The 23,526-nt window shown below is 38.4% G+C and overlaps 1 protein-coding gene across 1 annotated transcript; it reads right to left on the bottom strand.

The window, feature by feature from the left end:
- Positions 1–1,151: 1,151 nt before the first annotated feature.
- On the bottom strand, positions 1,152–23,277 carry ubald1a (UBA-like domain containing 1a). The gene is made up of 3 exons (XM_066664509.1): positions 23,062–23,277; positions 22,434–22,493; positions 1,152–2,949 (listed from the first exon to the last, which is right to left on the bottom strand). Exons 1-3 carry the CDS (start codon positions 23,167–23,169, stop codon positions 2,638–2,640), a joined length of 480 nt encoding a protein of 159 aa, XP_066520606.1. The 5' UTR covers positions 23,170–23,277; the 3' UTR covers positions 1,152–2,637.
- Positions 23,278–23,526: the final 249 nt, after the last annotated feature.

The following is a 23,526-nucleotide window of genomic DNA, read 5'->3' as shown; positions in this document are numbered from 1 at the left end:
ACCTTTATATATAAAGTATAAAAATTACAAAAATATGCAGCAAAAGGCAGCTAGTGAAAGGGAAAATAATTTGGTTAGCTGACAATAGAAGTTTGCCAGCCTGGTTTGCTTGTAAACATGATGTACATGCAAAGTTGGGTGATCCTTTGTAGCTTTGACCATGCTTATATTTACATGCACATCTACATTAAAGGGAAAGCCTATGTTTGTGGGGAAACAGCTCTAAGCTCTGTGTCTTTTAAGGTGGAACAATGAGAGAATGAGAGAGAGAGAGAGAGAGAGAGAGAGAGAAAGAAAGAAAGAAAGAAAGAAAGAAAGAAAATAGCATACCAGGCTGAGCCAGGTTGTATTTTCATTCATTTACAGACAATGGGGCTTTGTAAACACATTACACTGGTTTTGAGAAAACAAATATACATGAGAGAGCTAGCAAATGATGAGGAAACATCATCTGAATTTTATAAAAAAGGCCTTTTGATTATAATCGTAAACTGCGCCTTTAAATATGGTGTGTATGTTTTGCTCAGTGAGGTACACTCTCAAAAAAAGGTATGGTAGACGTACAATATTGGTCACTAAAGGTCCAATTTTTTTTTTAAAGTCCAATTTTGTTCCTTAAATCTATAATACATTCTCTTTTCCAGAAGGAGAGATACATGTTTGTAATCTTTCATTGTAGAACTGTGTCATATAAAAAATGTCCTGGAGATGAAATGGGGTGTATGAAATCAACACAATTTTAAAATCTACAATTATAATAAAATAAAGTAAAATTATGTTCCCTAATTAAAGGTACAAATATACCACTACAGAAACAGCAAAAGTTACCACCACAGTGGCAAAATTTCTGACAGTGTAGGGACAGGATCAATTGGAAGGTCTTAAATGCAAAATTAACATTTTACCGATTAAAATACAACAAAATAATAGGTGATTCACTTAAATCCTTAAATGACATCCCCTTCACCAAGTTATAGAGTTTAGAATACCCTTCCACCTGGAAAAGCAAACTATTCTTCACAAAATATTCTTCAGCACGTTGCATGCAATAATAAACTTCATCAGAGGTTTTCAGATACAAAAAAATTCATACCGCAGGCTTACAGCTACATTAACAAATGTAACAGTTATAATGATGCACCGCATTAGAATAGGACATACAATATTTATTTAGGAACACAAACAATGATAAGTTAATTATCAGGTAGTCCACAAATATTGTGGGAATGGTATCAATACAGTCATACAAGGGAAAACATACATGAAAATCCGTTTAGGAACATGTGATCCCAAAAGACATTTTTTTTATTAGAAAACTGGTGAAAATGGGAAAAACAGTAGCTTTCATCCTAAAAGAAATCAAATTAACATTAAAAATATTTTTTCGTATTTTCTTCTTTTTAAATAAACACACAATAGAAAAGTGGATGGGACCTACCCTGAATTTGAATTGTGACATTTGTCATTCTCTATCATTCACTCTCTTTACGCACACTCTCTCTCCCCCTCCCTCCTCTCTAATGCACCCAGAGGAGGGAAAGAGAAAGACTTCTTAAAAAAATCAGTTTGTAAAACAAAGAGCTCATGTAGAATCCCCCTTAAAAAGCAAGAAACTACAAAATATGATATATATTTATATATGAATACATCATGCAAAGTGGCAAGTCTGCTTACAAATGTCATATAGTAGTCCGGTTGTACATAGTATTTTTTATCAGTTGGAGATTTCCCTTTCCCAACTAAGAAACAACAGTCTAATTAGTATGTCTCTATGCCAGCTAAACTGCCCATCCCCCCACCCCTACCCATTCCCCACACACACACAAAAAAAAAATACATAATTTCAAAATGTCTGTTGGTCATTGCAGGAAATGAAAAAAAGTCCATATGTATCTAGCTAGTCTAACAAGAACATTTCATTTATGGTGTTACTGCATGAAGAAGAACAGCAGGACAGATGCCTGATGTAAAATCCAACTTTAAAAACTAGTGAGATTCCCTGATTGGCTGAGTAAAGTCAGTGAGGTACGAAGAGTCCAGAGTCCTATTAGGTGGAAAGGAAAAGGTCCTATTGAATTGGAGTTACTTGTGTGTGAGGACACCACACACCATACACATTAATGCGTGTGATGAATCCTAGTCAGTAAAAAACTGAAATAACATATTTCCAATTCTCATGCAACATCAATTCAGGAAATGATCTGTGTACAGAAAGGACACCAGATGAAAAGTTTGAAAAGAAAGTGTGAGAAAAGTAGTTGCCTTAGAGTATCCATCTTTCAGGAAAAACCAGAAATAATCCTTGGGCATGACGATCATAGTCCCATTCATATTTATCTACTGAAGAAGAAAAAAAAAACAAATAACCTAGGAAAATTCAGTTGCTTTCTTTCTCAGTAATACAATGTGCGTTTCTCTGTTTTTTTCTTCTCCTTATTACCTTTTTGTTGGCTTTTCTAAAACACCACTTCTGAATTGTCCACGTTTCTTGGTTTATTCTTGGTTATGTTGCCCTATGGAAGAGTAAAGCAAGTGAGTGCCCCTGCCCCCCACCCTGCCTCCCCCAGGTATTATTTCCCTCACACTCGTTTCACTCCTCCATCCTGATCCACCCCTTGGTTCACACAGTCCTTCTCCTCATCTCTCAGCCTCCATGGCCACACTGGCCTTCTGTTCAGCGGCTGCTTGCTGGTTGACGGCGGACGGCCAGCCTGGGGGAGGGTGGGCCTGTGTGGCCGGAGGCCCTTGTGTCCATATTCCCTGCTGGCTGGCCATGGGTGGGGTCATGCCCCAGCTGACTGGAGGTGGAGGTGGAGGTGGCGAGGTGGCCATGGAGGCCATGCTGGGGCTGCTGCTATTGAAGCTTTCTGAGGCCTTAAGACGGGAGAACATTGTGAGTGCGTCAGGGAAGTTGGGAGGAGTAGCCGGCGTGTTTGCTGGAGTACACATCTGCAGGGATGAAAAGATATGCAGTCAGAATAGGTGTATTATAGCTTTAGGCTTAACATTCTTGAGAATAACACAACACAGTTGTACAAGCATTAAATAACTGTTTTAATACCATATAGGGGGAAAATGAAAGAGAAATAGAAAACAAGAAGGCAAATGTTTAGTTTTAATTACCAAAGTGTACAGTCAGGCCTGGTTCAGCTATCCTTCAAAATCATGCCGACATTCCCTCCCTTCCTACACTGTTCCTACTGTTTGTTTGGGCTGATGCTCTGCTAGCGGTACTGTTTCCTGTTTCAGAGCTGTGCCCTGGCATAGCGCCCTCTACCTTCCCCTTTAGGCTTCTTTGCTTCCACCCATAACCCCACGTGACCCCCTCATTGTCCTCTTGTACTGGCTCACCTCTTGCCACCCTCACTAACAGAGGTACACATTAGCCCCCACAAACACACAGTGCCTTGGGGCCACAGGAGATCAACGGCTGCAGAAAAGCAAACATCATAACGTAGGTCGCTGCGATTGTCTGCTAAGCTGTTTATTAGTGCCAGTGTGCTAATAAACATTCACTATGCTTTCCTTCAGATGCATGCCAGTCATTGTTCCAGACATAAACAGTGCAAGTAAAAATAGAGTCATGTGAAAAAAAAAGTCATGTGATACAGAACTTTTGTGTCCTTAATTTTGTCACTCAGTACAGTGTGCCTTCTCTGCTAAGGGCACTTGCCATATGTGGGTTCTACACTGACTTCCTGGTGTCCCCTTCCGCAGCCCTGCATAGCTATGTGAAATGCCTCCATATTATCTTACTGCTGAGGCCACATCTGCCTAGCTCAGTCACAGGCAGCACTGTTTGCCCCATCCTGTCAGCAAACTCAACATCCACTGCCTACAGTTCTTGTCGACCTGTCTGAAAGGATATCAGCACAAAACTACCACAATCACCTCTTTATCATTGGTCAAAAGTCTCAAATAGACCCTATGCATGATTCAGAGTGCTCTGCTGGATGCTGATTGTTTGGACATGCACAAAGGACATCTGAAATCAAGAAAATCTAAAACAATTCATCAAAAGTCACTGATCTCCATCGTCCTTGAACACTATAACCATTATGGGATGCATAAAGCGTTCATCATTTCTGAAAATCTGAAAATTTATTTGTGTCTTATGTGTAAAGACAGAAACATTTATGAGGAATGATCAAACTGGGAATGTGATGCATCAGCCCGTGCAATAGGGCAGAGCTAGAGGTAAAAGCAGATGGCTTGACATTTTGCCAAATGAAGAAGCAACTGGATCCTCTAGTATTCTTATGGAACGACAGACTGCTCTTCTGAGGCGGGGTTTACATAACTAACATGTAGCAGGCACACAGCTGTGTTGCTATGAAAATATTTTGGTTGTGAGAATAGAGGGTGGATCCATTGATGAGAAACAAGGTCATATTTAAGCCAAGGCCCACTATGTTTGTGTTTCGTTCTGGTTTACTAAATCTTTGCATCCCTTTGCATCTCTCTCTCTTTCTGCTTCTCTTTCCACACTGTGGTAAACGATTCCCTGTGAGATTCCTGAATGGCTTTAACTTTGTAGCATAAGTTATTTGCATTTCCTGTGCAACCTGAGCTTTCTGCAATTGGCATTTGTCTGAGGATGCCATCTTATCGCATAATTTCTAGGCTGGAGGTCACTGCACGTTACCCTGTATCCAAACAAAATCACAGCAGATTCCGCGAGTAACTCAAAGCAGCTTGTGAGCAATGCAAATAAATGTACCTTTTCTGTACTGGCAATATTAACACAGCATCATGAACAAGTCCTTGATCATAAGACTAATGTGAGCATAGATGTAGAAATATTTCAAAAGCATTTGATATTTTGTAAAGACTAAACATACAGTTTTCAAATGTTGTGTGAGTAGTGCTGGGCGATATGAGTGCAAATCAATATCACGATTAATTCTACATTTTACCACAAATACAATTAATGAACTATTATTTTGTTTTTGTATTTTTAGTTCAGTGATGAGGCTTGTACTGTAAATCTGCTCCAGTATTAAATATGGGATACTTTCTAATTATCTAATGTCACTGAGCACTGTTTATATTTGGTCGCTGTAACAGTTTTTACTCAGCGTTTACATTTGACTTTTTGTTCAGTGTTGTATTAATTATAGTCAACAGCACGTCCAAACCACAGACATTGTGCTTTTCTTTGGTACGAGCTGCTCGAGTTGCCTGGTCGGCCTCAGTGTCTAGGATGCTTCCATGAGGCAGAATCACGTGACTAAAGCCTTTTAGCGTGGTTTTAAAGAGACAGTATATGAACACACAGGGGGGACATAACAGAATAAAAAATGAATAAAACAGGTTGATATAATCGATATAGACAAGATTATGTCAATTAGAAGTTCTGAATGTTGATTTCAATTAATTGCCCAGCCTTATGTGTGAGTAAACTTAACAGCCAATATGACGTGTAGTGGAACAGCAGCCTCAAGCTAAATTTTGATACTCACCCCCCCCAAGGAATACACAGAAAATAAATGCCATCTGTAGGAAGTGCAGCAGCAAATGTAGAATACTCCAGCAACACAAGCATTATTGCTTGCATATCTATCATCATGAAGAACTGCAAACTACACTATACAGATTGTGATTTTTGCCATGACCATTATATAAAATAGGAAAAATCTGGATTAATTCTGAATAAGCAACTATTAATAGATGGTAGCAGAGGTGTGGAAATGAAGAAAAAATATCGGTGTACAAGTATGTTTTTTATGTAATGTATAATTGGATATAAAATTTAAACATTCTCCTCTTTTTTGTCAAATGTTGCATAGTATTAAAAATGGCAATCATCATTTTATTCAACATAAAATAACCTCAAAAGAAGTGGATAAGTAAATGGGAAGTGAGAAGAATATATTCATCATTGTACCCGTAATGTGTTCAATCATAATGGAAAAAGTGCAGCAAAATTATATGCATTGATTGGTTCTATTCTTGGGGATAATGCTGTATCCAAAATTAGGTGTGAGTTTTGGTTTCAGACAATTTGAAGATGGTGATTTCAATGTAAGCTATGGTGAATGTAGCATATTAATACTTCATTTTAAAATTTAACTACAGAATAAAATGACAGTTATCAATTTCAATAATGCACAACAGTAAAATTACATTAAATTACAAAAGTGGGAGAATGTTATTAATGTAATCTTGAATTACAATAATATTCATCCATTCATTCATTATTAGTAACCGCTTATCCAGTTCAGACTCGCCGTGGGTCCAGAGCCTACCTGGAATGATTGGGCACACGGCAGGAATACATCTTGGAGGGCATGCCAATCCTTCACAGGGCAACACACACATATTCACACACACACTTTTGAGTCATCAAGCCACCTACCAACGTGTATTTTTGGACCCTGGGAGGAAACCAGAGCACCCGGAGGAAACCCACGCGGACACGGGGAGAACACACCAAACTCCTCACAGTCACCCGGAGCAGGACTCAAACCCACAACCTCCAGGTCCCCAGAGCTGTGTGACTGTGACACTACCTGCTGCACCACCATGCCGCCCATTACAATTATATTTTACACAAAAATACTTGCACATCTAATAAATATATGTAAATTTATTTTTGTTTGGGTGACCCAATCAAGGTACTGGCGATGTCCAAATTAGAATGTTGAATTTCTGGATTTTCTGATCATCAGAATGTATGCAGTCTGACATACAATTACAGCAAAACACAGGTTTTGACAAATCTTGCATTTTAAAATCTTTTATAATCTTTTTAATCTTTTAAAAATGTTAAACATTATGAGATTATCAAAAAACAATGTTTTTAATTTTCTGGCATGTTGGTTTGTGTCGAATCGTGTCAGATTACATGTTATAGTGTGAAGTTGATACCAATATCTGCTGCTGCCTGTCATGTCCATACATGCAGGGGAATGAACAGCACACTTGCTCACATGTCCTTTTACAGTTCCATCTGTTAGAGATACATGACCAGTTTGCCCCATAAAAAGGCACAGATGGGATTTACAGCATTCACACAGGCTTTCAACAAATGCCCTATCTTATCACCACTAACTGAAATCTATGAGAAAATACATAATAAGGCTTTCCAAAATTTACTTCTTCGAGGAAGAAGTGATTCAAGGCTCATGCATAACAATTAAAGACAAGGATCAGCTGAATCTCTCCATTCCTTCTTGGTCTCCTCAAACACACATATCCCCAGATGCCTAAGGGTTATGATGACGATGGAGAGTGAATACCACAGGGGCCTTCTAGTTAATATAATGATGAGGTTTGTAATGGAATAAGTGATGATGTACTACAGCATTTCACCATAAGAAAAGAAGTTTCAAGGACACATATTGAAACTTCTTTTCTTATAGTGAAATGCTGTAGTACACACACACTCATACCAAATAAACTAGTAGGATCATACTTAAATCCTTAAAATAACAGATTTCAGCCTTTATTTCTTGGGAAGACTACAATGCGACATTTACTTGCTGATAGCCAGGAACAGTAGAATGCTTATTTGCTTCACCCTCTTGTTCCACTCCAATAACTTTGCTATAGACAATCTATGCACTGTATAGTACTTTGTATTATTCTATCATGGGTAAGCTTAAGTGCTTCAGGCTGAACTGGTGCTCATATGTAAATGAGATCACAACCATGAGAATTTAAAAACGTTTGTGTTTATATAGTACATCAAACTTTTTAATGACAAAAAACAATTGTGACATAGGCCCTTTAAGTTTGAACGCACTAAGGCTGCTGATGTACAGCTGGCAGAAGGAAGAGTTTGTCAGTGAGTGCAGTAGAGTGATAGCCTCACAGGAACATAATGCTGAGACGGGAATAGCACAGTGCAGAAAGTGAGTGCCGGGTGGGGCTTTAGGATTTGATAATTAACTTTCAGATTTTTGGGTGAGTGATGATGATTTTTATTTTTAAATAGAAAGTAACAGAGCAAGACATACAGTTGAGCTCAAATCCTTTATACTATAAATATACAACTCTCTAAATCTCTAACTGGTGGAACTGTAAAAGGACATGTGAACAAGTGTGCTGTTCTTTCCCCTGCACGTATGGACATGACAGGCAGCAGCAGATATATAGAACTGATGACCAAAATCTTGCTTTGTTCTCCAGGTGACACTGTACAATTCTATTCAAGCTTTTCCATGCTTGTCTAGGAAGTGAAGTCATCCTTGACTAGTGTCCATGGAGACCAGATGAAGACCAGCTTTGTGCCATACTTTTGATTTATGCTTTGCACTGTGGCCACGTGGACTTAAAAACACTTGGATATAGTTTTCTAGCCTTCCTAACTAACGGCAGACTAACAAATTACAAAGAGAAAACTTACACTGTAAAAGTATGAAGATGCATTAAAATGGAATTTTCATTGATCCAATAAGAGATAATTACAATACAATTGCATATATAGACAATTGAATACTGCAGAGTTTTTGTTTTTAATCAGGCAAACCCTTCAATCATTATTTTGCAAGATGTTTGAAGAAGGTGGCTGAAAAAAAATGGTCATTGCATTTCTTGTCTGTATTTTATATATATGGACATTTACTGTCACACCAAAGGACCCCGACATTGCTACCTTAATTTTCCTTAGCATTTGGTTAGTCACATTTGCATAATTTCCCATAATGATGTTGTTTAAAACTCAGAGTTATATCAACAAATATAATTTAATTGTATCACACCAGCCCTGTGAAGGACTGGCGTCCCCTCCAGGGTGTATTCCCGCCTTGCGCCCGATGATTCCAGGTAGGCTCTGGACCCCCCGCGACCCTAAATTGGATAAGCGGTTACAGATAATGGATGGATGGATGGATGTATCACACCAAAGGACAACAAAGCTTAACACTTTCACTGGTGTGAAAACATAGTTAAATGTTTGAACAAGCCTGAGAGAAAAACGAACGATGTACACTTATCATGGGCTTCTTTGAGTTCTTCAGTCACATAACTTTAAAGGGGGTCCATCAACAAGATATAGTTGTCCATGAAACTGCCCATCTCGAGATAAGGATATGGTGTCACACAATAGGACATTGTTTTCGGTGACAAAGTTTACTAAATTCCTACACTTTTAGAGTGAGTGATTTCCCCCACTATTTGAGAACATTCTGCGAATTTTTACTTTAAACTGAGCTTGATAACATCCAGTTCGGCGACCCTGAACTGGATACGCGGTTACAGATAATGAATGAATGAATAATAATGTGCTTTTGTGGACATTTCACACATTCATGCCTTTGTTACAATTCACCATTTTTCTTAATAAATATAAGAATGCATTTAAAAATGGTATGCTAAAATATGGTTTGCTTTGAGTCATTAGCTTCCACTTCCAGTGATGTGGTACTGACCAAAAAGGGCTGTAAAAAGTCAAATTAATCATTATTATTTTTATTTTTATTATAATTATATCAGCTCCAGGCCTGCTCTTAAACTGTAGCTGCGGAGTAAAGCTTTGTAAACTTCAGTGCAAGTGGCCTGTCATAGTGCCAGGATGTGGACAATTTAATTTATGCTCATTTAATTTTCTCAAATCCCAGTATGTATTGTTTCAGAAGTTTCAATTTGTGTATGATGGAGTTAATTTGAAATGCGCTGTGCAGTGTGTTATTTATTTTAATTTTCTATACTACAATAAGTAAAACTGAATTTAAGTAAATTCCTTTTACATCCTTATTGATATATGCATATATTATTTAATAAAAATTCAAATTCTGTTAAAAAAATAATAACTGTACATCAATGTGTATACCAGTTAGCAATAATATTATGACTACGTTCTTGTTTCTACATTCTCTCCAAACTCTCAGCCCCACTGACCATAAACGAGCACTTTATACATTTATGATTACAGAGTAGACCATCTGCTGCCCCTCATACTGTATTCCCCCTTTCTAAAATGTTCAGGACCACCACAGAGCAGGTATTATTTGGATGATGGACCATTATCAGAACCGCAGAGACACTGGCATGTTGGTTGTCTGTAAGTGTGTGTTGAATATAGAATCATCTCTATTATACTCTTCTATCTTATGAGTCCATCTGCCCACAGGACACTGTTGACTGAGAATTTTTATTAGAAAACCCTGGGGAGGCTGTTATTAATGTAGGTCCAAAATATACATTCTTCTCCTTAGATGCCCTTGCGAGTAATTAAGACTTGTGCATAATATAATGATTTAACATAGAACAGATTTTTCAGTTTGATACAAGAAAATATAAGTGACCAGTATGACTTTCAAAGAGGCACCCGTTTTCTGTAAAGTTGTATAACACTAAAATCTAAATCTTACTGAAATTAATGCTTTATCATAAGGTTTTAAACAAAAATGAAAGGCAATGTTCATAATTTGACAAAAGACAAATGGGTCTTTGAATGATTCCGCTCTACACACAGCCTCTGTCAGAGCTAGATGTTTCCTCACCATTTGCCTGCTCTCCAATATGATTGTGTGCTGGAAACCAGTCTAATGTGTTTAAGAAGCACTTTAAGAAGCAGTGTCAATATACTGGTATAAATAATCACTGGTGTCTAAATTCAGGAGACCACTTACTGCATGAAAGTAAACACAGATCAAAAGTGATACAAAATTAAACAACTCGAGTTATCAAACGTTTCTGTGGTAATTCAAACATTGAATAACAAGCAAAAGTACTAGGCAAGCCTAGTTTTGTCGAAACGCCATTAGCCATATAGCCATTGTCACAGACAATTTCTGGCATGTCAAAAACAGGAAAGCCCAAAATTCATACCCTTGTCATTGGAAGGTCTTTGGTGCTTAATATCAGTGTCTTTGTTTACATGTGATTGTGTTTTACATAGAATATGGAGGCCAGGACTAATAAATGCAGAAATAAAAAAAGGAGAAATTGTGTTCATAATATATAATACTGGCGTCAGTGTTTTACTTCTTAATTTTATTTAAACACACCTCAAAACATAGCCCCAGAAACACACACAAACGGAGCGTGTTCCTGACTTATTTCCTATTATTCAACCAAGGTACCTTCTCTTCTTTGGTTCCAGCTGGAAACAATTTCTTCTGGTTTGTAAACCAGTTTATGACAATGGAAACACGCAGAACAGTTCTAAGTTTATTTCACGAACTGGAACCCATCTGGTTCCTCGCTGCTGGAAAAGTGCTATGTGAAATATGTCTGAACTAACAACTGACACCAAGCGTTTAAAATTGGAACTTTAATACAGTTTCAAAACAGCAGAGAGCATCCTCCCCCCTCCTCCCCAGACGTGAAGAGGTTGTCGGTTAGAGGAAAACTAAACGAACAAGCAAGAGATGAGTTTAAGAACTCTTGACTGTAATAGCTAAGAAAAATTTTCCATAATCATCATATTTACACAGAAAAGTGTTCATCATTTCACTAAAATTCTCTAAAAGAAAAAGAATGAGTATTCATTATTTTCAGATTCAAGCATTTAGTTTCACCATAAATCTTATTTGGATTATTCTTCAGCTTCTTATTGAATACTCATTTCCACATTAAACAGTTTTGCGAAGCTAAAGGCAATGGGGTTTCTGGGTTCAGAAAAATATAATAACTCTGCTCACTTGGTCATTTCACAGCTGCAAGACACTGTTTGTAGATCTGGCCGCACGGTGGTCTTTAAAATGATTGAACAAAGGGTGGGATCACAGGAGCTCTGCTCCGGACTGGGCACTTCTCAAAGTGAATATACTGCTTGAGCAATGCTATGAGATGCAACAGTGAGAAATATGGCTGAATTAACAAGTCCTACACGTGCCTGTGTGTTTCAACATTAGGAGTCAGTCAGTCAGTCAGTGAGCAAGAGAAAATGCATCTTTTAGGCCGGCCTGGTAGGTTGTCCTGCAAAAACTTGCAGACAAGTTAAACTTCAGCTACAAACAACAGTCATTTTACTTCTCAAGTATAGTGTTCCACCTTAAAAACTCAGCTTCTGGACATAAACAAACCAGAGTGACCTGCAGTTCCCCACAACGCTCCCTTTAACCTACTACAGAGCAGTTAATGGACTTGACAAAATCAAAATTTAGAGTAAATACCATAGATACAATGAGTGCCAAATGATGTGGCTATTGGAAGTAAGCATGTCCTGACAAGGTATAAAAATTAACATGTGTGTGTGCTTGCACATATGTGTAGTGGAGTATGGATCAAATCAAATGAAGAAATAAAGAAATGAAAAGTTTTGAATAAAAAACTTTCCACTCTGACAAGGATTTTCATTTTACAACAGAACGAACATTCCACAGGATTGTATGTGTGTGCGCAGATCCATTAAAACACACCCCCCCCCCTCACGCACACACATAAGGTCTACATCAAAAGACGGACCAGGACACCTGGCCCCCGGCCCCCTTCCTCTCTTCAGAAATTTAAAGATAACAAACTTTTACGATGCTTTTAAGAAACAGGAACCTCAAACAAAGAGGGGAGTTATAATAACCCCGTTTTATGACAAGTGGCACCTAAATGTCTCTCGTTATCTCCCACGGGAATCAGCAGATGGTTAGAAGGGGTGACCTCGGCTTGAACCCCCGTTAACTCATCCGCACCAAACCAACGGCATGGACCAACAGCGACCCCAGGTGGACGTTTGCGAGATCACATCTCACCTAAGGCCGTCAAAATACATAATGGACTTAATGAAATTTTAATAAGTATGTTTATGCAATATGTATGAATGTCACTCTCTGTGTCCTCAGATGAACGTCCACCTTCTAATGAAATGATGTGTATTATTGTTTCAATCATGAAAGAAAGTTTCTGTCTCTGATTAGAAAAACGGATTAATATCTTCTAACATAATATTGTAAATGGGATGTAAAAACGACGTACCCAAGATAAAATCTTATATAAATGTTTGATATTAATAATCCAGGACACTCATTGTGATATGTCATTAACATGTCTAGAAAATTTCGATATTCGAATTTTCTATCTTGATTCTTTGTGAATCTGATTCCTGCCTGTCCCCCTCTTTTCTCTTTCGGGAGGAGAGTCACGTGAGCCTCGGACCCGCACCCAATCAAAGGAAGGACACCTCCCAATAGGGCGTGGCCGCGCTGCCTTTGAAAAGAGGATGTCGACTCATTCATTTCGCTCTTCACTTCTATTCATTTTCACTCTCTTAACTTCCTTCCCTGAAACTCTCTTTTTCTTTTTGAAACTCTCCCCGCTCTGAACGCCTGCACGCGTTCTCTTTGTTTTATCTCTTCAAGCTCCAACCTCTCCAAGCGAGAAGTTTTCTCCTCATCACTACGACGAACAAAAGACTTTTGAAGAAATCTCACTAAGTTCCCAGGAGACGTCTTGAGTTAGCTAGTGTGAGAGAAATTTACGAATACGTCGAGTGATTTGAATACCTTCTTTTCTTTTAATTGTGTTTTTGTTTTATCGCCCATCGAAGTTTGATCTCACGAGTGATCAAAGCAGGTGAAACTTATTCGTGGCCAGAATAAGATATCACCCTTTTAGATTAGTTGATAGCGGATATATTAGCGTTATAAGCTGACTTCTGAGAATCGAGCGACGAGCTAAACACTCTGAAGAAGCCAACCCACTCAGGGGAGAGACCAGCCACGCCTGCAATTCTCCGAAAAAGGGGAACTCTCGATCGACGCCGCCCCGCCTGAGGCTGAGAGTGTCTGACTCAACCGGGAGGGAATCTCCTTCACAAGCAGGCCTGTCTTTCATGACGCGGGAAGGACGAGTAAGCGAGCTAAATTCATCCATTCTCCAGAAGCTGATGCCTAACTAAGTCCCTTTATAAATTTATACGTAATCGAACCTCAGTTAGCAACATTTTAGTCACAAGTCATAGTGCCTAGCTTATCTTTAAAGTCGAATCGGCTTCCCCTGCGTTGATGCCGTGAGATTACAAAATTATGCTATGTTAATTAAATATCCTCCCTACTTTTGATAATAAATATCTTCATTATTTGAAATTACAGTGTGTACAGTCTGTTCATTAAAATTTCTGAACATCCTGAAGATCTCACTTAGCTTGACTATTATTTATTCTCAAACTAATTATTAACGTTCTAATTGCTTAAGCCAATTATAAACTTTAATTGCTATCATTAGTCAAATATCAGTAATTATAAGAGTTTGAATAAGGTCAACGCTATAAACACAATATATACATATATATTTCAAATATATATTTATATATATATATATCACGGTGTATGATCAACATACAACATACACTACATATGGGTAAATGATCTCTGGGAGGAGGGCTTGATTAACCAGACTGCTGACACAACACAGGGCATTACCAAGCAAAACAATTGAAATGAAAAAAAAAAAAAAACTATCAATCAATACTTGCAACTACAGCAGGTTCATGATGTAAAGTTGGTATAAGCTAAGTGCAAAGTGTTTCACCTGCCAAATTAAATACATTCTGATATATATATATATATATATTAGTGCTGGGCAATATGAGCACAAATCAATATCACCATTAAATACATTTTATCAGATTACGATTAATGAACAATTATTTTGTTTTTGTATTTTTGACCCTCATAGTTAAGTGATTCCAGTATTAAAGTTGGGATATTTTTTCTAATGTTGCTGGGAGCTTGTTCCTCTCTTGCTTTTTGAGCACTGTTCATATTTGGTGTGTGATTGTGTTGTGGTCGCTGAAACTGTTTTTTCTCCTTACATTTGACTTCTTTTTGTTCAGGGTCGTCTTAATTAAAGTCAAAGAAAAACACATCCAAACCACAGATGTTGTGTTTTTCTTTGGTACAAGCTGCTTGAGTCGCTTGGTCAGCCACAGCCTGTAGGTTCTCCTCCATGTTGCTTCCATGTGGAAGAATCAATTAACTACAGAATGGTAGTGTGGTTTTCAAGGGACAGTACATGAACACACATTGGGGTTATAACAGAATAATAATAATAAAAAGGAAAACAGTTAAAATAATGTACATAATTGATATAGACAAGATTATATCAATTAGAAGTTCTGAATGTCAATTTCTATTAGCTTTCGATTAATTGCCCAGCCCTAATTAATATGCACATAGTATGCACATTACTCAAATTCACAAGGACAGATTTCACTGGAATAAATTTTCTTACAACAAAAAAATTATGAAATCTATGTCTTATGTCATGAAAACATTTTGTAGGGCATTATTACCACAAGCGTTTAAAGAAGCAGGAAGAGTAAAAAGATTAATTAAAATAATAAGTTAATAAATAAATAAACACTCCCCAAGTTTTGAACTGTAAACATATTGCACTTAACCCATTCGACGCCTTAGAAAAGTGCTTTTAACAGTGGGAAAGCTAGAAAGTTTTCAGTTTTGCACGTTGTTTCATTCTTTGTCTGTAACTGTTTATCCAGTTCAGAGCCACCATGGGTCCGAAGCCTATCTAGAATCACTAGGTGCAAGGTGGGCTCCGTATATTTGTTTATGTTCTCACATTCATGCGGTCGCCTGTTAATTTACCATAATAGCATGAGTATACACACCTGATAGCGTGCAGCTGGCTGTGCTAACCGGCAATAGAAATGAAGGTTTATTGAGCTCTATTACCCAAACCTTATCATCGTTATTGAGCAAAAATTAATCACGAAACATATCAATTTCATTTTACCGCCCATCACTAATTTTGTATTCTAATTAAGCTGTTACTTAGATTATTAACAGATATTCAGGCTGCATGTTAGCATAACCAGTGAGAGCCATCAGTGATATTTAGACAGGGAAAAGACACTGTAAAAAGGGTTAAAGCAGGTACGTTGCTTCTAATACTTTTAATTAACGAGCAAATGTTCAGCAATATAGTGTGTATTATTAATTTCATATGAAATCAAACAGTGTGGCACGGTGGCACAACATGTAGTTTTCCTGTCACACAGCTCCAGGGTCCTTGTTTTGTGGGTTGTTTGGTCTGTGAGAAGTTTGGTGTGTTCTCCCCGTTTTCCTTCCATGGTCCGAAAAACGCATGTTGGTAAGTGGACTGGCTACTCAATAACGTCCATAGGTGCAGGTATGTGAGTGAATGTTTGAGTGTATGGTACCCTACAATGGACTAGGGTGTCTTGCTGCTATGGACCCACCATGACCCTGAACTGGATAAGCAGTTACAGACAATGAATGAATGAATGAATGGAATCCAACCATGTCAAAGGCAGCCACCAGAAATGAAAAAAAAACAAATAAAGGAAAAAAATCAAACATATCTAGAAATATGTCTGACTGGATTGATTTTAATTTTAATTGAGTTTAATTAAAAGCTTGCGCAGATCATAGACATGAGTTTAAAAAAGCCCTAAAATTATCTCTGGTCGTGGACACACAAAGCCGGCAAAAGAAACACATGTGCTGCACACCACTGTTATTCAATCATCTGCTCTTCACACACTCTGCTTCTCCGTCAGCCAAACCATCCACCACAAAGTTCCTTGTTTTCCGGGAAGCTACTTGAAACACACACTTGCACATGCAGGCCAAACCACTTCAGATGGGGCTCTGACTCTGCCTGGCACACTTTTTCAAAAGAAGGCCATACTCAATGTCCACTTGAGGGACTTGTCCAAATCCATTGCACAGTGTATAATAAAATAGATTTGTATAACAAATCCATTGCACAGTGTCTGAGGGTTTTAGTCATTATGGGATATTTAACTTTGACTGTCAAAATCATCAAAATATCTCAAAATAATTTCCTCCCAATTGTGTGTAGAATATTAAACATATTTTCCAAAGGCATTTATGAGATAATGTATTTTGTGATGTATTGTTAAGATACAGGTATTGGTGAATCCATTGTCATCTTTAATTAACTCAGATCTCAGTTCTCCATTCATATCAGCACAACACACACTAACACACACACCACACCAAGTGTCACTGCAATGCTGAGAGTGATCCACAACCAAAATAATGCCTGCTCTTTGCTGGTCCTGGGGGGTCTTGACTACTGAAGAATAAGTTGAAAGGGGTAAAAATGTAAGCTGAGCAACAGATTATCAGGATTTCTGTCTGTAACTTTAGAAATACAAAGTACATGTTCAGTGGAGCTGGGAGAATGGACAGTGAATGCAGACACAAGGAGGTTTTGTGTGTGTGTACATATATGCATATATATTTCAACCATTACTTGTTACATTAATGCATATGAAACTTACTATTTCTGTATCTCAGAATAACAGTGTTTAACAATACATATATTGCTGGAAAGATGGTGAACACGTTACCTGTGACACTGCAGTAACTGCTCTTGCAGTAACTATTTCAAGCACTAATTCTATACTTCTTAATATGTACCTAACAAGAAATTACACAATTGCATTATGCACTCTCCCTTTTTTTTTTAATTGCCAGACTCTAACAGACATTGTAAAAAAATAAATTTTTCTTCAATTAGTAATACAAAATATCTGTGGTCAGGGAAGCAAAGCACCAAATTACTACTCTGAACTATCCTCCACTACGTGCTATGTGGTCAGTTTAGCCCATCTGGACTGGGGCCTAAAGAGTCAAATTCTGACCTTGTGTGTGTAATCTATTTCTATGAGCCCATTTTCGGCTTTGGCCACACCCAGAAACAAACCACATATTTAAAGTTACCAGAAGTTTCACCCCCTCCTTTCCATACCCAATTCCTTTACTCAGCCTGCCAGGAATGATGTCGTCTAACATCCTTTATTGTTTTTTTTTTTTGTTTTTTTTTTTTTTTTTTTGTGTGTGTGTGTGTTTAATCAGTGTAATGTAAAAGTAAAAATGTCTGATATTTTTCAGTGAATATTGCCTTGAAGGCCACTATATTCTTATGTTGAAAATGCTTCCTTTTACAGTGACGGATGCTGGTCTTTCAAGGAGGGGAAGCTCAATTTCGGCCTACATCTTAAAATGTGTCGGTTTATTTATACATAAATTCTACCCTCCGTTCCTTTTCAAGAAAATGATCTGTGACCCTGTCTTACCAACAAGGCGTCTTTTCCAGGGACTTGACTAGTGTCCTCTCAATGACCAGCAGAGCTAGGCTGCTTAAACGGCCTTGGCCCATGTGAAGTGTGTCCGCCTGTGAGTGCTTTGTGACGGTGGAAGGCTCAGCAGCACAGGCTGGTCAGAAACTGCGATAGAAGTCAGAAAGAGTGATAGAAGTCAGTCTCCAATAACAAGCAGCTACAAAAAAACCCACCAGAAATAGAAGCTCGATTTGTCACTAGTCATTTTTAACAAAGAAAATGCCGCTAAGAGGATCAAGAAAGTCTCCGGTTCAACCCCGAACCGAATGAAAATGTAATGCTCCCACGGATCTTTACACCAAAGGATCGCTGATTCACTCATTTCGCTGTCAATCAAGAATCAAGTGATTCAGCCTCAGACAGATCATCCAATCACCATGCAGAAGCTGAACGTCCGGGCCAGCCCACTGCCCCATAGACGCTGAGAGTCCGATGGGCGGGACAAAGCCCAGTATTTATCCAATCCTCGTTTCGCTGCACTTCGCTGCTTTGCTATTGAACTCTGTGGACGCTCAGCGTCTTTACCAGTGATAAGAAGCTGATGCTGAACAAAAGTTGAGCACGTTGTAGTGCATATTTATTCAATGACATGTACACACAACAGTATATATTTGATAACTTATTTTTTTGACATTTTAGGGGAAGCTGAGCTTCCCTTGCAGTCTTAGAGCAATCGCCTCTTTCCTTTTGTCTAACTACCCTATATATGTCCAGCTAATGTAGCTAATGACATTACCCCTCAAATGCATTGCTTATTATTCAGTTATTAATCTTAATACTTTTTATGAAAAATGTTACAATGTCGCAGCAGGTAGCGTCGCAGTCACACAGCTCCAGGGACCTGGAGGTTGTGGGTTCGAGTCCCGTGCCAGGTGACTGTCTGTGAGGAGTTTGTGTGTTCTCCCCGTGTCCGCATGGGTTTCCTCTGGGTGCTCCTGATTCCTCCCACAGTCCAAAAATGCACGTTGGTAGGTGGATTGGCAACTCAAAAGTGTCCATAGGTGTGAGTGTGTGAGTGAATGTGTGTGTGTGTGTGTGTGCTGCGTGTGTGTGTGTGTTGCCCTGTGAAGGACTGGCACCCCCTCCAGGTTGTATTCCCACCTTGCGACCGACTGCGACCCTGAACTGGATAAGCAGTTACAGATAATTAATGAATGAATGTTACAATGCCTCAACATTGTGAGAATGCAAAACTAAACTGTGACCATATGCATCATCAACGATGACAATCGACATTGGAATACCAGCATTTCAAATAATCAGCACCAATTAATAACTTACTACAGAAGTCCTGTGAGTTATAACAAATTCATTATAATATATTTTATTTAGAACAAGTGTTCTTAACCTGGGGATCCTGACATAATCCCAGGAGGGCATGAGAGTGATGCCGTTTTCACATATGAACTCCGCAAAATGAAAAATCCGATCCGGATCTCATCCAGAGTTGGCATTACACTGTATCACACCAACTCATTCACTGTTCTACTCAACTCTTCAACTCAGCTTGATTCAGATTTGAATGTGTGCGTTAACCGTTTGCACGTCCAGATGTGCTTTTAAATGAAGTGCTTTTCAGAAGGTGGCAGTGGGAGTAGGGAGGCAAAAGTTGGCTAATGTGCAAAAGTGCTTGAAAATACAGAAATATCTCAACAGAAAAAAATTAAGAAGAGGAAATATGAAAACTACTTGGAGTATCGTTTTACGCAAATGAGTGATGGAGATGATGCAGGCCCAGCCATCACATTAAGTGAGTAAACGTAATTATATAATTACTATTATATTATTATTTGAAAGCATTCATTCATTCATTATCTGTAACCGCTTATCCAATTCAGGGTCACGGTGGGTCCAGAGCCTACCTGGAATCAATGGGCGCAGGGCGGGAATACACCCTGGAGGGGGCGCAACACAAACACACACACACACACATACGGACAATTTTGAGTCGCCAATCCACCTACCAACATGTGTTTTTTGGACTGTGGGAGGAAACTGGAGCACCCGGAGGAAACCCACGCAGACACAGGGAGAACACCCCATCTCCTCACAGACAGTCACCCGGAGCAGGAAACGAACCCACAACCTACAGGTCCCTGGAGCTGTGTGACTGCGACACTACCTGCTGCGCCACCGTGCCGCCCTATTTGAAAGCAGTACCTTTTAATCATATGTGTGTTAGAGCATGGGGGTTGAATGAGGTGGGGATTGTTAAAATATTTTTAACCCTAAAAAGGGGTCACACTGTGAAAAAGAACTACTGGTTCAGCTAAACAGTAAATCATCAACCAGTATTGTATTTTGAATGGGGATCTAAGTTTACCACTGCAACCCTACTTGTTCTAAAGTATTTTTTTCCCCAATTCATATAGTTATGCGAGTGTAAAAGTGAAAAGTGGCCTATTGGGGATCAAAATGCACAATATACATAGCCAAATAACAAAGATGTCCAGTAAAAGAAAAATAAAGTGCCTATGTAGCCTTCACGTTTTGCACTAATTTGCATATTCACTGTTAACTGCATGTATAACTTAATTTTTAAAGCCTTAGTAATAAGGTCAGTTAGGTTTATTGTATATTCAAGGATGTCTAGGATATGTGAAACTCCAAACCAGCTCTTCACAAATCCACATTATGAATCCATAAAATAACCCAGTATGAAAATATATGGTTGATGGTTGTGTGTGAGAGTTGACATGATCAGCAAAGGACATGTCCCACCTTTGTTTCTTTGCTTCTCTGGTACTTTATAATCTCCCAGCATGCTTCTCAATCCAAGCATATATCCAAATATAAATTTATAGTAAACTAAAACTGCTTAACTTAACTAATAATGAGTTATATCATATGCACTTGTAGCGCTTTCACAGCTTTATAAAAACAGTAAAAAATTATTTCAAAGAATACAAAAATTTATTTACAATACTGCAAATGCTTTTGCATGTACTTAAGGACAAAGTGACTTTAGGGACCACTTGCAGCCACAGTTCTGTCAATCATGATAAGTGTGTCAGTACTGCAGAAATTCTGGAGCAAAGTGGATTATGACTATAGCTAAACAACATTGATAAGCTAGAGGGGGCCGGTTATCATGCAGCATCCGCAGGCTTCTGCTTCATGTCCCATCAACTGAATAGAGCCAAATTGTTCATTGCTGGACAAGATGTTCTGCATTCAGCTTTGACTGAGTGTCAATATATGTCTTTATACAGGCCTAATAAAGGCCTTTTTCAAATAGGCTTGGACCTAAAACAACTTATATGCTAAATGAACCTATATATTTTGTCATTACAACAGTGGGATGTCATAAAGTTTCAATAACTTATTTAAAACATTCCTTACTGCATGGAAACAGAGCATGTTTAATACTGCATAAATGACTATAAGAGGGTGAACATAACATGGTAATATGACTTACAAAGAAAGAAAACCTAATATAACTGATATTTCATTGATTTAAAATAGAAATGCACCTATTGGGTAAATCTAAGAAAAAAAGCAAAGATATATTTTACAGAATCATACCATATTTTGCACAAAAACTGACACTAGATTCCCTATAATTAGCATTATATGGAAAGATATGTATTTGAGTAGGCATAGAAATACAGTAAAAATACAGAATTTTAGAATGGTACATCAGTGTCTCCTAAACGGTCTGCTATTCTGGGAACACAAAAATGCATAATCAAATATCAGTGTGAACTATTGATCAATTTTAACATTTGTGCATTACTAGTTAAAATATCTGACAGAACAAAACCATCAAATGGGTCTAACAGTATAAGGAATTCTAAGTATCCAATATAATGCCCAGCTACCAGTGGGCATCGTGAATTGCAGTATTCTATAAGTGATGTTCGAGAAACAAATGAACGATACAGTGAATCTAAACAAAGCCTGTGTTGCGGCCCCAGTGGACATGAGCACTGCAAACCAACACGCTGATGGTCTGTGCATAAAATGAATGCTGACCATCTGCACATGGAACTCCGACCACACTCCAAAATGTAAACACTTCAAAGTAGCGTTAACGCCAAACCTTCATTTAACTTTGTGATGGAATTAATCAGACATTAACTGAAGTGACAATGTGTATAAATTTAACAGGGCTCTGCATGAGGGCTTAAATTCATTTCACTAACGCTGCTGTCGTCCAATACAGTAACAGCAGCAGTACGAACAGGGCCGACGGTGTGTTTATTTCTGGAAGCCCCGTGTCCTCGCAACATGGCCGACATATACACTGTTATTGTTACTTGGATAAGACTCTCTCCTCAGTCAAACCGTGACAAAATGAAAATCCCACACGGCTAATAGGGAACCATTTTGAAACAAGCGTAAAATATTATGGCAGGCGGCTTTCCAAAATTAGCAACAAAAACAAAGCGTTTAATTAAATATTCCTACTCACCATTTGATGATGGTGACCGTAAGGGATACTTGTCTCTTGAAAAAAGGCACTAAGGGCTGTCTGTAACGAGAAAGCACATCGAATGTAAAACACATTTCTATATGTGACTGCAATCATCATTTCATGTTTATTTTATATTACACGACTTAAATGAGATTCATATTTCGTATGGACATATTATCAATTAAGTACTGCCACGTCTTAAACCATATATAGCAAGCTAAGAGATAAATTAAATCCCAACATGTTTTGGATATTGCTGTTTGCTGGTATGCAGTTAAAGTAATCACTGAGAGACAGACCGATCACAACGGCCGTTTTCATTGCATAATACACTGCAAGCTGGAACAGTGTGCCACAGTGAAGGATTATAGTATTTAATCTAGAGTAAACTGACATTGGAGAGTAGCCAGTGCGGACTATGTTCGTTCTGGTTTACTACAGCTAAACGTATTTACATTTACAGGCAACAAAACAAACGAAAATAAAGCAAATGGGTACATTGAAATGAGAAGTTTAAACTGAATGCTTCGGCAACGAGCGCAATCATAGTTGGCTAAATCGGCGATCAGGACATAAACACAAACACTGAGGGCAAAAGTAAAACCAAACCAAGCAGTTTTCTCACCTCAAATTGCCAATGTGCCGCCTGTAAAAGCTGCTTCGCCTGATCCGCTGCACATCCAGCTGTCAGGACGAACTGGTTTATCATCACTTGATGTTTAAGTTCATCCATGTTTGCCGGAGTTTAGGTCCGAGGCGCGGGCAGCACTGTGTTTGCCTGGGAAGCAGTTTTTAGAGATTGTATTTCTCCCCTTTTCTCGTTCAGTCGTCCACCATTACAGCCGGCTGAGCAAACACAAATATTTACTGTAGGGGAGCCGAGTGTCAGGAGCGCCCTCTGACTGACACCACTCAGCGGCCAATAGCAGCGCAGCAGAGCTGGTGGGAAATGTATGCCGCATAATCCCCTTTTGTTTATGCTGCTATCGTAACTTAATCAGCAATAAATCAGCAAACCAGCCCCAGTATGTCTTAATCTCCGAGAACAGTATCATCAAAGCACCGTGCATCATCATCTCGTTATATTTCC

Source organism: Hoplias malabaricus, chromosome 3 (genome assembly GCF_029633855.1).
Source record: "Hoplias malabaricus isolate fHopMal1 chromosome 3, fHopMal1.hap1, whole genome shotgun sequence".
NCBI classification, from domain to species: Eukaryota; Metazoa; Chordata; class Actinopteri; order Characiformes; family Erythrinidae; genus Hoplias; species Hoplias malabaricus.
The sequence above is the reverse complement of the archived record's forward strand: the minus strand, read 5'-3'. Positions and strand labels throughout refer to the sequence as shown.

Excerpts from the sequence above, each read along its gene's own strand:
- ubald1a (XM_066664509.1), bottom strand. The coding sequence starts at position 23,169 with ATGGATGAACTTAAACATCAAGTGATGATAAACCAGTTCGTCCTGACA. Across the intron at positions 22,494-23,061 it reads CGGCACATTGGCAATTTGAG|ACAGCCCTTAGTGCCTTTTT; the intron begins GTGAGAAAACTG and ends TTCTCGTTACAG. Across the intron at positions 2,950-22,433 it reads ACGGTCACCATCATCAAATG|ATGTGTACTCCAGCAAACAC; the intron begins GTGAGTAGGAAT and ends TCATCCCTGCAG.